Source organism: Temnothorax nylanderi, unplaced genomic scaffold, assembly GCF_030848795.1.
Source record: "Temnothorax nylanderi isolate EJ_2023f unplaced genomic scaffold, tnyl_v1.0 TNYL_tig0317_pilon, whole genome shotgun sequence".
Classification (NCBI taxonomy): Eukaryota; Metazoa; Arthropoda; class Insecta; order Hymenoptera; family Formicidae; genus Temnothorax; species Temnothorax nylanderi.
The window spans coordinates 81,049-93,576 of record NW_027249379.1 but is presented as its reverse complement, the minus strand read 5'-3'; the positions used below and the strand labels follow the sequence as shown (position 1 = coordinate 93,576).

The following is a 12,528-nucleotide window of genomic DNA, read 5'->3' as shown; positions in this document are numbered from 1 at the left end:
TTCAAGAACGTTTCAAATAATATTATTCCGGTTTTATTAGATGGCGTATCAATTACGGCCTTATCTAATAAATAAATAATAAATAAATTAGATAAATAAATTTTACTTAATTAATATAGAAAAATAAATGAAAAATATCAGGGAATTTTGTCCAAATTATTCTCACGATTTTCCTCGAGCAGCTGTTGGCGTATGGGCCGAGGCCGTAATTGATACGCTATCTAATAAAACCGGAATAATATTATACGCTCTTGAAAAAAAAAAATTAAATATTGTACAACATGATGGACTTACCTTTTTCTACACACTGATGACAAAAACCAATGGAAAAAACAAGCATACTTTGAAAAAATAAGTAGTACTTTTTTGGCTGAAATTCGTCTCTTCAACTCCCCAAATAAATACCTTTTGTGAAACGACCATTATCAAACTATTTTTTTCCTTAAAGTGTTGTATCTCAAGAGTGTCAAGTTAAATTTTTAGCTCTTAATATGAAAAAATGGAAGAGTTATGCATTTTTGAGTAAAAATAGTCATTTTGCTTCCTCATAGAGAAATCTTTGTGATGGTGAAAAAAATTTTTTTCGAGATTTTGATGGAAATAGGTTTAGAATGTTCCAAAATGTCGAGAAATCATATTAGTAAAAAATGTCCGGAAGTATGTATGTATGTGTGTGTGTGTGTGTGTGTGTGTGTGTGTGTGTGTGTGTGTGTGTGTGTGTGTGTGTGTGTGTGTGTCCCCGCGGTGTTGGGAACTCGGGACAATCCTTGGGTTTGTTAGGCCCAAGGAATTGCGCGGATCAATTCCCCTTGCGGGTTGTGTACATGTGTGTGTGTGTGTGTATGTCGAAACCCTCTGTACACTACCGCCAGTACATCCATTTTCGAAATTGGTATACATAGGTTCGGAATAATGTCTTAAGAAATTGCATCAAGTAGCTGCTATATTTTCATACACATATTTATATACAATATAAACATTCTCTTCTTGCGATACATACATTTCTCATTAAATACTTAAAGTGTGGACATCTTTGGCAAATTAGCCAAATTGCAAGGCTGTACGCTTTTGCAACTAAAAATACGTATAAAAACGACTGAGAAATCATCATGTCGATTAATTCATGATCAATGTCTTACGAATAATCGTAAGTCATTTTAATTAAATGCACAATCTAGAAACATACACATATTTCACTAAGCACACAAACTTCGACAATAAAAGCATTTTAAGATTGTACCGTCCATTGATAGATAAATTTATTTTTAAAAATTCACGATGCCACCGTTAATGTTTTGCAAATACTTTTTGCAAAAAATATTAATGCATATGTGATTAAATGCGCATCAATTAATGGATTTAAACAGAATTTGCTTAATATAAACAAATAGATTGCAAAATTTTTTTCAAAAATAGATTTTGCAAAATATTTTCTACAAATTTTGTCGGCAAAATGCCAGCATAAATATAACAAAATCTATTAGTAAAATTTGATTGACTGCAGAAATCAAACAGAATCTGTCATTTCGTAATTATTTAAAAATGATATAGTCCATTTACATAATAATTATATAAAATATTTGTATATACATATACAATCGTTTATTTGCTACAATGACAACTCAGAAAACGAATTTTTCCAAAAACTAAGTTTGAATGTTTTGAATTATTAAAATTTTTAATGTCATACTTTTAAATGCGATTTTGATGCAATAACTGACTGTAGAGGAACAAAAATGTCTAGTTATATATTAACTCTTTATTCAGTATATTGAATGTTCACCCTTCTTTTGCAAACAATTCGAAAATGAAAACTTTTGAGTTATGTCGTTGTTGTAACAAATGAACGAATTGTGAACATAAGAACAATTCAGATAGCAAAACGCCTATCATATTTACGAAATATGTGCTCAAATTCGTGACGAGTGTTTGCGCAAATAATAAAGCTGCGTCCACAAATGCTCAGCAACAGTCTACATATTATTGACGGAAACAATTTACATATCTTTGCTATAAAAATACCATAATTATGAATCCTAGACGGAGGTACGATTCATGTTTACTCAATGTTTGTGGCAATACATAAATTGTTTTCAGCAATATGTTTGCATAATTTTGCATACTCAAGTTTTGCTATCTGGAAATTACATAATTAATATCTACTTTATGATCAATAGTCTCGTGCAAAATTTCTGAGTTTCATGTAGACAAAAACTTCCTTTAAATTTGAAAATATATGCATGATATTAGTATTCGCAAACTTGTTTCACCACATCACTTTCATCATCGAGATAAATCACTAAATTATATTACAAGATATATTTTTTTTTATATATACTTTTAAGATGTTCGTAACATTTTAATAAAAAATCGTATCACGAAACTTTGATAGGGCAGTTGATTTTTCAGCAAAATCTATTAATTGAGCTTTCTTTGAATATTTTCCGAAAAGTTTACGATTCTTTCCAAAAGAAGAATATGAATCATTATTCATGAAAGAGAAATATAACATACATATATGAGTAATATAAGTTTATCATAGTACAAAATCCAAAAGTATCTTTCAAGCTTGAAATACCGCTCAATTTTTTCGTCCAATTCTTTGGTTAATCTTGACCTGGATATCTATCCGTATTTTCTAGCAATTTAAAGTAAAAATAATAATCTCCACACTATAAATATTGTCTTATCCATCCTGAAGGAAAAATCACCTTGAAGGAATAATGCATTCCAAATTTGAAATTTTCCAAGTAGCATCATCTGGTGCGCACAATGCGCATACAAAATATTAATTATTTCAGAACTTCTGTTATTTCCCAAGATTCAGTCGCGATGAGATGAGGGTTCCGCTTGTCTTCTTTCTTCATCCGCTATTTCTTCTCCTTCTTCATCTTCGTTATCAGTTCGCTCTCCTTCTTCGGGCGGTCTCGTCCATCTAAAAAAAACAATTTTTTGCAATCGTATTTATTCAAAAATAAATTTTTTCTTTATGTCTATTAATTCATGTATGTTAATTCACGTCTGTTAATTCATGTCTTGTTTATGCATCGTTGTGTGTATGTGTACTTATGTGTGTGTGTGCATGTGTCTCATTAGTATAACTATGAAAATAATACAGTCAAATAAACATTTGCATACGGCTATAACTGGAAATAAAATCATGTCTTAACTGATTGTTAGTCATTGACTGTCATTCGTTAATTGCTACTCTGTCTGCAAAATAGTTTTTTATTTTTTAGTCAATGTCTTTGTCATGCATCTTAGACCAATCATACTTTTATATATAATCAAAATTGCAAGATTTTAATAATATCCGCAATCTAAATATAGTGTAAAATCTAACCTGATTAGTGTTTCCGGTGATCGGTAGAGGAAGATCAATTTGGCAAACAAGTCTTCTTCGAGACATAAATCGCCGCTCTCGCGGACCAAATAAACATCTAAGCAGAGGCGAAGAATTCTGTCGACGTAAGGTAAATCGTCGAACATAATCTTGGGCGCCATATCGCTGACGATTTTCCGCATCATTTGACTTATGACTATTACTGCCGTGGTATATAATCCTAGGATCCTGTTTGTAGTTATGCGATTTTCAATTAATATGGATTATAATAACAATTTCATAAAATTGTTGTAATTCTTCGTAAAATTTTGTTATAAGAAAGTCTATAAAAACGTAAGTTATTTTACTATTAAATTTACCCAAATCCGCTGATGAAGCTTAAGCCTTCGGGGAAAGCTTTGTCGTTGAATAGAAACATCATGATATTCGTGCAGTTGTTTAGTGGTATCCTGCTCAAAAAATCGGTGTACGCAGAGTCCGTGCATACCTCGCGAACCATCCACCATTGTTGATGAGCACAACAACTCTTGTTCGTTGATAATTGAACACTCATGTTTCTGTAGAGATAGCTGTCTTCTTCGTCAAATGGATTTCTTGCTAGAAACGTATAGATAATGTTCTCATTTTTTTATGTCTGCTTTGATAGCGTTCAATTATACTTACGCAATTTTAGCGGTTGCATTAATTGTGGTACAACTTTGGTATCTCTAGCAGTGACTTTGAGGAATTTCGGAAACGCGCTTTTCAATACTATTGTCGCATTCGTTGCGCCGGAATCCTCGCTTAACATGTCCACCAATGTTTGTCTTATAGGATTGAACTGTCCGTTCACAAACGGTTTCAATTCTATGTCACGAACCGTCGTAGTGATCCCAGAGGCGTCCTTGGCGTCTGTTCTCCTAGAGACTGTCCATTCCACGTGTACAGTTACTTTCGTGGTATTAGACGCCAATTCTGTTTTCAATCTGAAAAAAGATGATGATAAATATTTTTTTCAAAATGTTTGTGTAAGATAAAACTATCAATATCATTTAATATTGTTAATTCTTTTTTAAAAGAGTTAACTTTTTATTAACTAATCAGGCTTTATTATTCGTACATTTTTAGATTTTTAATTAATTATTAGAAGATTTAATTATCATTAAAAGCAATAATCATTTTCATATATAAAACAAACCTTTCTTTATCAGGTGGGGAAATATCCCAAAGTTTTCCCGAGAAAGTACCGAATCTTACTGCAGCCACATCAGAATGGATGTAATTTTCGAAAAAAGTTACAGCTGACTTCTCCGTTCCGTATAAATCTGTAGTAAGATTTTTATATTGTTTTTCCGTATATTCGACGATAGAACTGCCTTGAGCCGACATGGAATAGATGGGGTCGTATGGACCAATTCGTATTTTCATGGATACATCGTAAGGCAAGTTCGACGTGCCAACTGTGCTACCAAGGGCAAATAGAAGTAGAGGGAACCAGATTAAGCCAATTATGAGCAACAGACAACTTCCGCCTACCAAGTACTTGCTCATTTGCTTTTTCTTTTCTCCTCGAGGTTGAGGGAAGTCTGATTCGACTCCTCGCATACACTAAAATTTTATAGAATAATACATTATAATTTTCATGTATTATATATTTGGGGTATATTACGTAATTTAATATTTTTATGCGAGAGAAGTTATTTATATATCTTCTCGTAGTTCTCGTATAACTATTATGTGGAAGATTGAAATAAAAATGTTTGCATTAAAACAATTGAAACAATAGCGTTTATTCCGAATTAAAGCGTTGTATATTATATTTCCTATAAAACTTACTTTGATTTGATAAATACTAGCGAAAATATCTTCCATCTTAAACCAGTCCATTACACTCATGGACGTGTCAGTCCAAATCCAATCCATCACTGCCCGAAGTTCAAAGAGGAACGGAATTAACATAAATCTGCAAAGTAACTTGTTAGATGAAAGTAATATAAATAACAGAAATATTTAATAAACATTTTACTAACCCTTTAAATAAAACATAATTTACGATGCTGTACTTTTTGCATAAAAAATTACCCAATATTCGAGTCGGGTATCCTTGTCGCAATTGATAAGCCGCTAGCAAAAGATAGAAGCATTTCACCATATACCAAATTTGCGGGAAAATATTATCGTTGAATTGTCTGTAATTGTAAATATGCTGTACATAATGTAAACGTTAAAAAAGAAAAATAATGTGATATCTCTTACCTATCTGTTACGCTCGGTAAAATGAAGAACATCCATAAATGAATACCGAATACTAAGCAGTATTGGAAAATTAACTTCCCCACAATAGATTTTCGAAGGAAAAGGGCTCTATCGATAACGATTAGAGCGAATTGTAATAATAACATCAATAAGAAAGGCATAGGAACTCGATTTTCCTGAAGGTAAGCTGTTACTCCGCCATCGCCTTGTTGAGTCTGAAATTAGAGAATGTACAATATATTATTATTTAGGTAAATAATAATAAATTTTATTTATATAAATATTAATAATTTTGTAAAGTCTCTCCTCTCCCCATGTATACTTACTCCAAATGCGGAAAATCCGAAAATGAGCAGAAGGAAATTAAAGAAGTCACAAAGGAACATGTAGGCGTAAACATTAGTTTTCTCTTTGCCAGCTGGATCAATAATTCGCTTAAAGAAGCTTTTCATTGGTTCAGCGTGTTTAGTGACTCTGCAAAATTTGAAAATATAATTGGATTTAATAAAATAAAGAGAGCAATCTAAAAATATATTAAAACTTTTTTTAAAAAATATTGTATCTCTTTTTTGACTTATTATATGTAAAATATTACAAGTAAATATAAAAGTTTTACTTTGAAGTTAATACATAATTCTTAAATAGATAAGACATGTTTAAATAAATTAGCCACTTACGCCATATTCATGGCGTCTGTTTTAGGAAATTTACTACGAGGATGCTCTTGTCCTTGTACAGCCACCAGCTTCTTGTTCTCATCTGTTATGGGTGGAGAACCATCTGCGTCATCCGACGCATGAATGCTCAAAGATCGTCTCTGAGATTCTTTTACCTCTGCATGAGAACTGTAGCACATTAAAAAATAATTATGATACATTTATTGACATCAAAATTTTACATGTCATAAATATTTTTAAATAGAAATTCTAACGTACTCGGTTTCTTCCTGTTTGCCGGACTCTTCTTGTTCTTTGTCTGAAGGTGGCGGCTTCGATGGCACCGCAGTTAACTGAGTAAGAATAACTTTCCGTGGTTTCAAAGATGCAGATGTCCATTGACCCAAGGATTTTAGCATAAATCTGTAGACCAATCATACGGCATTATTCTTTATGAAATATTCTTGCATGTGTTTTCATTTTTATATCTTTTTATTCATACCTATGGAAGAATAACATAAGGAGCAGCAATAAATCCCATAGAGCGTAATTGGGTCTTTTTAGAACACCAATAATCCTTGGCTCATACAATGGATGGTTTATTTGAGCTTTTTGATTCCAGGGAATCAATTCCAGTTGGAAAATGCATTTTATTATGACAATTGCCTAAAAATTGCGATCATTACGTCGGGGGTTCTGTATATACATTTAGACACAAACTAATGGAATATGCTTCTCACCTCGATATATGCGATCATTGTCACCCAGAAAGTTTTGGAGGGTCGCGGGATCGTCAAAGAACCCCATAAGAACACCATAAGCGGCAATGGTGTCGAGAGCACAGACGCATTCTTAATTTGATGAAGAAATACCATAAAGTAACAAAGCAAACTGGAATGCGCCAAAATTCCAAACCAGATAGACGATGCCAGCTGTATGATGGGCGGTTGATCCACTTCTGAGAGTTCCCCAGTTTCTTCGTCTTGTTGGACTGCCAAGGCTTGCGAGAAAAGTGTGCTGCATACATAAAATCTCCAAGTTAATTATGTTTTGTAGTCTAAATAAATTATCCAACATATAAATTTATATAGAAGAAAGATGATCTGCCACGTATACATGTAACGAATAAAAATTATTTGAAATATAGAAGATCTTAATGTATTTACAATAGAAATACATTTAAATATGTAAAATTGTCACTCAAATAAAAAGTTTATAAAAATTATTTTAGAAGAATAATTTTTGTATTGTGCAAACGCAAGAATAATTTTTGATATCAAAATTAAACAGTATACAGAATGTATAAAACATAAAGATGCATCTTTCTTCTCAGAGAAATTGATATCAAAAGCACATTTAAAGCCCAGTTCAGGAACCATGAAATCTGCGCACCTGAAAACGCTGAAGACATTCGACAACATTAATGTGTTCGTCAGTGGACGTCGTTCACAATAATCAAAGTTTTACACAAAGTTGTACAATAGTCAAAGTGACACACGCTCATCGCATGCCAATTTCTTGGTCATTGCTCTCATCGTGTCAGGAAGTGATCCTTTTTCCCACGAAACGTAATACGTAAAATATAGGTAGCGGGCAATTAAATATAAAAGGATCTTAACTGACGTGCCGCATGCGAGGAGAGGCGTATGATCAGTGCATTTACAAAATAGTAAAAAGCCGAACACACATTGAGATGCCTGGGTTTCACGACACATTTTCGATACCTGGAGGAGGACATGTCCAATCCTCGCTCCAAACTCGGCGCCAGAATTCGGATGTGCGGCACTGCCAGTGAGCTCCCCTTCCTGACACAAACAACACGACGCTCTTTCTACGTTTATTTCATACAAATGTGTTACGAGGGTAAAGAATTCTATCAAGGTTCTAAACACAATATATTATCAATTCTGCCAATCACAGAGAAGAAGATAATAATGGCAAATTTGAGGGAGAGAAATATTCAAATAAATTATAAAAAAGCAAATATTAAAAGAGATGTATTCAGGATATTACACCAAAAGATTTGGCTGTACTTGTAAATTTGAAAATTTGTTGTTATATCACAAGCATGGGACTTACGGCAATTGATCTGATCCAATAATCCATGAAATGCATCTTACATCACGAAGATGACACGTTCCGAAGGACTCATGATTTCAGTTACGTAATTTTTCTCAAAATAGGGCTCTGATCTTTTCACTGTAGTTTAATACTTGAGTTTGTGTTCGATCATGTCAAATGTAATTTTAAGTCTTCTTCAAATTTTGCCCGAATTTGATTTTTTGACCAAATTTAAAGTTATTTTTATTAAAAAACAAAAAGTTATAAATAGTAATTAAAATATAAAATATAAAACTAAGTTTTATTCTAACAAGTTATGCCATATACCTACAATTTAGATATTTCTTTCCCGTTCCAATTAAACTTAAATTCCTTATACTATTTAACAAATTGTTATAAATAACGAAAAATGTTCCAGATAAAATGAAAAAGGCAAAGATGGTGACGTTATAATTTATTGTTGCTATGCCAAACGTAAACAAGTAAAGTTGATAAAAGGTTAACTTCTTTCCACAAAATTAGTTGTAATGTAAATAATTATTATAAGAATGAAAAGATAACTCGATATTAGTATTAGTTTGGTATAATAAGTGTACAAGGAACACCTTAGTTAGATGCACACACACAATAAACTAGATACATAATACATTTATTAAAGCATTTTGCACAAAATAAAAGCCCTTACCTTTCACCTTGCTGCTCCGGTTGGCTCGGACCTTCTCCAGGATCATACTGCTCCTCTGTATTGCCGTTTGTAGCTGATCTGTCACAGCGAGCACACTTACTACTAGCATCTACGTATTTCATTTTAGTTTAGAAATCGCTCAAACCATTTTTTTTACACTTACACACCTTCTTTAAAAGATGTGATTTCTTAAAGATTTATTATCTAATGGGACATCAAAGAAGCACGAGTTACAAGTGCTTCTGACGCTGACTAATTTTGACATATGCTTTGCAACATTAAATAGCAAAAATTAATTCTTTACCGCAGTTTTTTAAAATAATGAATGGCTAACTGTTATGCAGCCATAAAAATAAATTAAAAAAGTTGAGTTATATAATTTATAAATGTTACATTGTGCGGTAAAGTATTAAAAGATACAGAAAGAATAGAATTAAAATAAAAAATATTACGTTGCATATAATATATTTACAAGTAATTGGCTTTTTTAAAAGTAGTAATTGTATATGTTTGTTTAAACAAACATATACATATAAATACCAGTAGTACAAAATAATTTATGCAACTACATATGTACAAGTTAACGTTTAAAAAGCACGAAAAATTAATTAATAATCCTATAAAAGCAGAATTTTATAACTAAAGTAACTAAACAATAAGCAAAATAAATTTTCCTAAAAAGAAAGAACGAAAAGATGACCAATTTTTTGTGGAATTAACAGTAATAAATATACAGTCCCTCAATTTCGTTAAATAAACATAATACATTCTAGTGTTATGACTGTGTAAGAGTTTATACGAGAGCAAACTTACCGTTCCTGCATTAGAGGTATCGGCTGCCACATTTGGTTGATTCCTAATCGCGTTCCCATTTTAAAGTCCGGTTTCGCCTAAATATAATAATTATTGTACTACCGAAAAAAATTATTCACGCAAATTAATTTTAGTTTTTTAAAATAATGATATATGTACCTTCAGGTCCTTTTTTTCTTTCGCTAAAACCTTGCGGATATATCTGTAGTCGTGGGAGAATCGATTTAGGTATTTCGTCATCGAAGTTAGAGTGCTGTTAATCATCACCAAGAGAAACTTGAAGTATGTGGAGAACGAGACTTTCTTCTGTTCCTCTTCCTTCTTGTCGTCCTTATCTTCTATTTTCTCATCTTCTGTGTCCGATGGTTCTGGTGTTTTAGCCAAGTCTGTAGCGTCTTTCTCTTCCGTTTCCATCTCTACTGATGTGAGACTCGTTCGATCGGGACCCTGATTAAGTTTACAATTAGTTTTATATATTGAAAAAGATTGCTTCGTATTTAAACCGTGACCATGTGCTTGAAATAAATCAAGTCTGCTGAGGAAAATGCGTAAGTGCATGTAAAGTGCATCGAATAATTAAGTTGTATCTCTATAAAAATCTCGAACAAAATAAAGCAATTTTCTTATAATTTCAAATTTAATTTATGCACAACATCGATAGGTTTTTATTATAATTAAGATTTATATTTTTCAACTTCAATTACTAAATATTTCTTGTATATTTATCCTTACTGTACAATAAGCGTACAATAAAGCATGACGTGATCACAAGGACTATGTAAAAAATATGAAATAAGTTTTCATATAAAATATACATATATATCAGTAAAATACCATTACCATTGTTCTGTGATTACAACATGTATAAATTAATTAAAAATAATTATTATGTTAAACGATGTGAAGACGATAAAGACGACAGCAAGAATTTGTTTCCAATACTGCTTCTACGAAGCCGAGAGTTTGTGAGAGAAGAAGATGTATCATCGAGCGCTAAAAGCGTTGTACAAATGTAAAAGAACAATCCACTTGCCATTGTTATAGAATTCGCTGCTGTGATTGTTTTGTATTACGTGTTACTGTGTTAACTTATATTTAATAAAAAGAAACGGTAAATAATTAAAAATATAGCAGAAAGTTTTTGTTAAAATACAAATTACACTGAATTAAGAATATTTTATAAATTATATATTAAAAAGATTTGGAAAGAGATGTTAAGAAGAAAATAATATAATAAAAAGAGTTATAGTTATTGCATCATAACCAAATAATTACATCACAGCAAGTTAATATAATTTGCAAAAAATAAACTAATTGTTGAATAAAATTGAGATGCACAGAAAGTAGAATGCTTTATCGCGGACGAACGAAAAAGCAATAATATAAGTGGTACAAGAAGAATGTACTAGCACAGAATAAGTGGTGCAAAACGAATCCATAGAAAGCAATAGCCAATGACCGAATCTTATTTAGGAGGCAATCTGCAGTTGATTTTTCTCAAACAGGGATTCAACAAAAGACAAAAATAAATATTTCAGTGTCTATCGTGATAAAAACAAAATCAAATGAAATTTTTTTTTAAGCTAACGTGATTTCATTGCTATGTTACATGTGTTTTTTCATATGTGGAATTAGATTTCCCATAAAAGAGTGTCGGATATTTCACCAACGGTGAGATCTGCCTTCTGTTCAGTAATTCGGCTTTAAAGACAATATATTATTAAATACAGGGGTAAAAAGACAATTATAGGCAGGCGAATGCCCGCAGCGGTCATGCAGCCTTTTAAACGGAATCGGGATGTCTCACATCGGTGGCCATAGCAGTGTCGGTCTCGGAGCGAGCGCTCAGATATGACATGGACGATTTCTTCCGTGTCAAAGGTACGCTTCTACGCCGGAGTCTCAGGGCGTCCTTTTCTGTTCCCCCGTACATGGCGACATGCGTCGCGACCTCAATGTCTGTCTTAATCAGCGTGTTCATCAACTGTAAGGAGACTTACGCGTCAGTTCTATCGATTGATTTCGTGCCATCGTTGTCGGCCCGGAAGTGCGTGGTCCCTCCGAGGAGGAGAGAGTGAGAGAGAGAGAGAAAGAAGAGGGCTGACACAATGCGTAGACTTAGAGCGAAAGAGAGATATGAGTAATGACGACATATGATGAAGAGATTTTTTGGCTGCAATTATCACACGAAAAGATGCTCCATTCGGTTTCATAGTGGTCCATTCGAAGTACTTTTTCGGGAAAATTTCAAAATATCTTTTATGTGGATTCATTTTTTTAACAATATAAAATTGCGGTATATACATATGCATACAATTTTTTATAAATACAATAAATAACAAACTTTTTTACGTAAATATAAATGATATTCGAAATATTTCCAAACCACACTTCGACGGACCATAATTGAGGGATTAGTGAATCTTAACAAAGAAATTCTTGTTTGGATAGAAATTTCACAGCATAGAGTCATTCAAGTTCATACTGGAATCATTAAAATAAAAAACAAGATGATTTTGACGTGATACATACGTTTCTTTCAACTTTATTTACCTCCGAAACAGTCATTCTCCTCCCACGTTGTTCATGCTCACGGCGGCGTTCTTTTTCCTTCTTTTCAATCTCGCTGACAGGAATAAGATCAGTGACATCGTCGTCATCCAGATCATCAAACATGTAGTAATCGCCGGATCTGATCGCTAATTGCAAAAAGAATTATCGTTTAATAAATTATT

General features: G+C 32.5%; 1 protein-coding gene across 5 annotated transcripts in view; it reads right to left on the bottom strand.

The window, feature by feature from the left end:
- Positions 1-925: 925 nt before the first annotated feature.
- Positions 926-12,528, bottom strand: part of Piezo (piezo) — a 31,572-nt gene continuing 19,969 nt past the window's right edge. For 2 of the 5 annotated variants that reach the window (XM_071719948.1, XM_071719950.1), the window contains exons 21-39: positions 12,347-12,492; positions 11,601-11,777; positions 9,953-10,240; positions 9,794-9,870; positions 8,981-9,058; positions 7,959-8,039; positions 6,975-7,251; positions 6,737-6,900; positions 6,514-6,657; positions 6,256-6,423; positions 5,905-6,052; positions 5,579-5,793; positions 5,353-5,511; positions 5,159-5,285; positions 4,521-4,930; positions 4,007-4,308; positions 3,703-3,940; positions 3,344-3,571; positions 926-2,935 (exon numbers count right to left, since the gene is read on the bottom strand). In XM_071719948.1, the coding sequence (XP_071576049.1) occupies positions 2,824-2,935; positions 3,344-3,571; positions 3,703-3,940; positions 4,007-4,308; positions 4,521-4,930; positions 5,159-5,285; positions 5,353-5,511; positions 5,579-5,793; positions 5,905-6,052; positions 6,256-6,423; positions 6,514-6,657; positions 6,737-6,900; positions 6,975-7,251; positions 7,959-8,039; positions 8,981-9,058; positions 9,794-9,870; positions 9,953-10,240; positions 11,601-11,777; positions 12,347-12,492 (3,539 nt within the window). In that variant the 3' untranslated portion in view covers positions 926-2,823. The remainder of the gene's footprint in view (positions 2,936-3,343; positions 3,572-3,702; positions 3,941-4,006; positions 4,309-4,520; positions 4,931-5,158; positions 5,286-5,352; positions 5,512-5,578; positions 5,794-5,904; positions 6,053-6,255; positions 6,424-6,513; positions 6,658-6,736; positions 6,901-6,974; positions 7,252-7,958; positions 8,040-8,980; positions 9,059-9,793; positions 9,871-9,952; positions 10,241-11,600; positions 11,778-12,346; positions 12,493-12,528) is intronic. The other 3 variants (XM_071719951.1, XM_071719952.1, XM_071719953.1) reach the window with 2 other exon arrangements.